The sequence below is a fragment of the Phytophthora infestans genome, genomic scaffold (genome assembly GCF_000142945.1).
Source record: "Phytophthora infestans T30-4 supercont1.1283 genomic scaffold, whole genome shotgun sequence".
Taxonomy (NCBI): Eukaryota; Oomycota; class Peronosporomycetes; order Peronosporales; family Peronosporaceae; genus Phytophthora; species Phytophthora infestans.
Window position 1 is genome coordinate 1 of NW_003302672.1, and position 2162 is coordinate 2162.

Here is a 2162-nt window from a genome sequence, read left to right on the forward strand (position 1 = left end):
TGCAGGCGAGTCGTTGATGCCGTCACCTACCATAGCAACGATACGCCCAGTACTCTGGAGCTGCTTAACCTTCGAAGACTTCTGAGAAGGAACCACCTCGGCCATGACGTTGCGTCGACTAATGCCAAGTTGGTCAGCAATGGCGAAGGCCGTGCGTGCGTTATCACCAGTGACCATCCAGACTTCCAGACCCATCTGCTTCAGCTTTTTTAATGTACGGATTGACTCTTTACGCGGAGCATCCGCCACACCAAAGACAGCGCTAAGTTCATCGTCGACGCCCATGTAAATGGTAGTCTTTCCAGCATTCTGGAACGTCATTGTGGCCTGCTGCAGCACAATACTTGACAAACGCTTCATTCCGTTATCGGCCATCCACTCTCTGTTGCCAATGACGACCTTGTGCTCACCAACTGTACACGCAATGCCTCGTCCTGAAACTCCACGGAAACCTGTGGGTTGTTCGAGATAAGACGAGATAAACTTGGCGTACTCGATGATCGCTTTACTGAGAGGATGTTCGCTGCCAAGTTCAGCCGACCCAGCGAGAATAATGAGCTCCTCAGTGCTGAGCTTCTTCGTGAGCACCACCACATCTGTCACCACAGGCTTCCCCACTGTCAGAGTTCCCGTCTTGTCGAACAAGATCGTGTTGACGTTGTGCGCAGCCTGTAGTGGCTCACCGCCCTTGATCAACACACCGTGCTCAGCCCCGACACCCGTTCCAACCATGACAGCCGTGGGTGTTGCCAACCCCAACGCGCACGGACAAGCCACAACGAGTGTAGCAATACCAAAGTTGAACGCGAACACAAACGTGCTGTCTGTGTGAGGAATCCAGCTTTCCGGGACAACCTCAAAAACACAGAGGAGATACCAAGCCGAGAATGTCACGAAAGAAAGCCCCAGTACGGTAGGGACGAAAATGGACGCGACGTAGTCTGCGTATGCTTGGATTGGCGCCTTTGAGGTCTGCGCGTCCTCCACGAGACGAATAATCTGACTCAATGCAGTGTCGTTGTCCACACCGGTAACCTTCATATGGAACAATCCGTCCACATTCACGGTTGCCCCTAGCACACGATCGTTGACGACTTTCTTGATTGTTTTGGACTCACCCGTCAACATCGACTCGTCAATCCGACCTTCGCCGTACACGACGACTCCGTCGGCTGGAATGGACGATCCGCGGACGACTTTGAGAATGTCTCCACGTTGCACCAGTTCAATCGGAACAATGCGCTCTTCACGGATTCTCGTTCCGTCAGCGCTAAAAACTAACAACGTGGCAGATTTGACTTGCAGCTCCATCAACTTGCTCAGTGCTGCCGAGGTTTTGCCTTTAGCGATTGCCTCCAAGAACTTGCCCAGGATAACGAAAGAAATGAGCATCGACGACGTCATAAACATATCCGGGTTGGCGACACTTGCATCGCTCAATAAAACCGCACGAATGAGACTGAACAGACCGTAGAAGTACGAGGCATTGGAGCCCATCGACACCAGGAATGACATGCCTAACATGCGGTTCCTCATTCCTTTCCAAGCGTCAACATGGAATCGACGCGCAGGGTAAAACTGGACCGGGGTGGCTAGAACTGCCACAATCAACGTCTGCCACGAGATCCCGGGAAGAATTTCGGAAGCCAAACCGCGTTCAATAGGTGCAATATTGTCGAACAGCATCATGATTAGGACAATCGGGAATGTGAACAGCATGGAGACGAAAAAGTCAACGCGATACCTCGTGATCTCCTTTGCGCGTTGATCTCCCAGCGCTTTCTGCGCCTCTGACTTGGACACGTATGAAGCGTCATATCCGATATCCTCGATTGTTTCAACAAGCGTCCGGATTCCAACAATGTCCTTATCAAAGCGAACTGTCGCCTTCTCCGTCGCAAAGCTGACAAGAGCAGACACGACACCCTCCGTTTGTTTCAGTGCGTTTTCAACCGAGTTGGAGCACGAGGTACACGTCATCCCGCCAACCAAAAGTGTTGCCTCGCCAAACTCACTCTTGTCGGAGGCGATAGAAATCGCAACATCGTCCGACGCAGCAGTCGAAGCCACTTCCGACTTGGCTTGCAGCTCGACATCACTCTTCGCAGAATATTCCTCTGCATCTGACACTCTTTGCGCTTCTGACTTGACGACACGAGCAC

General features: G+C 52.1%; 1 protein-coding gene across 1 annotated transcript in view; it reads right to left on the bottom strand.

Moving 5' to 3' along the window:
• Positions 1-163: 163 nt before the first annotated feature.
• Positions 164-2162, bottom strand: part of PITG_22124 (P-type ATPase (P-ATPase) Superfamily) — a gene marked incomplete at both ends in the record, with an annotated part of 3539 nt that continues 1540 nt past the window's right edge. The window contains 2 exons of the mRNA XM_002894677.1: positions 164-204; positions 252-2088. Coding sequence (XP_002894723.1) covers positions 164-204; positions 252-2088 — 1878 coding nt within the window. The remainder of the gene's footprint in view (positions 205-251; positions 2089-2162) is intronic.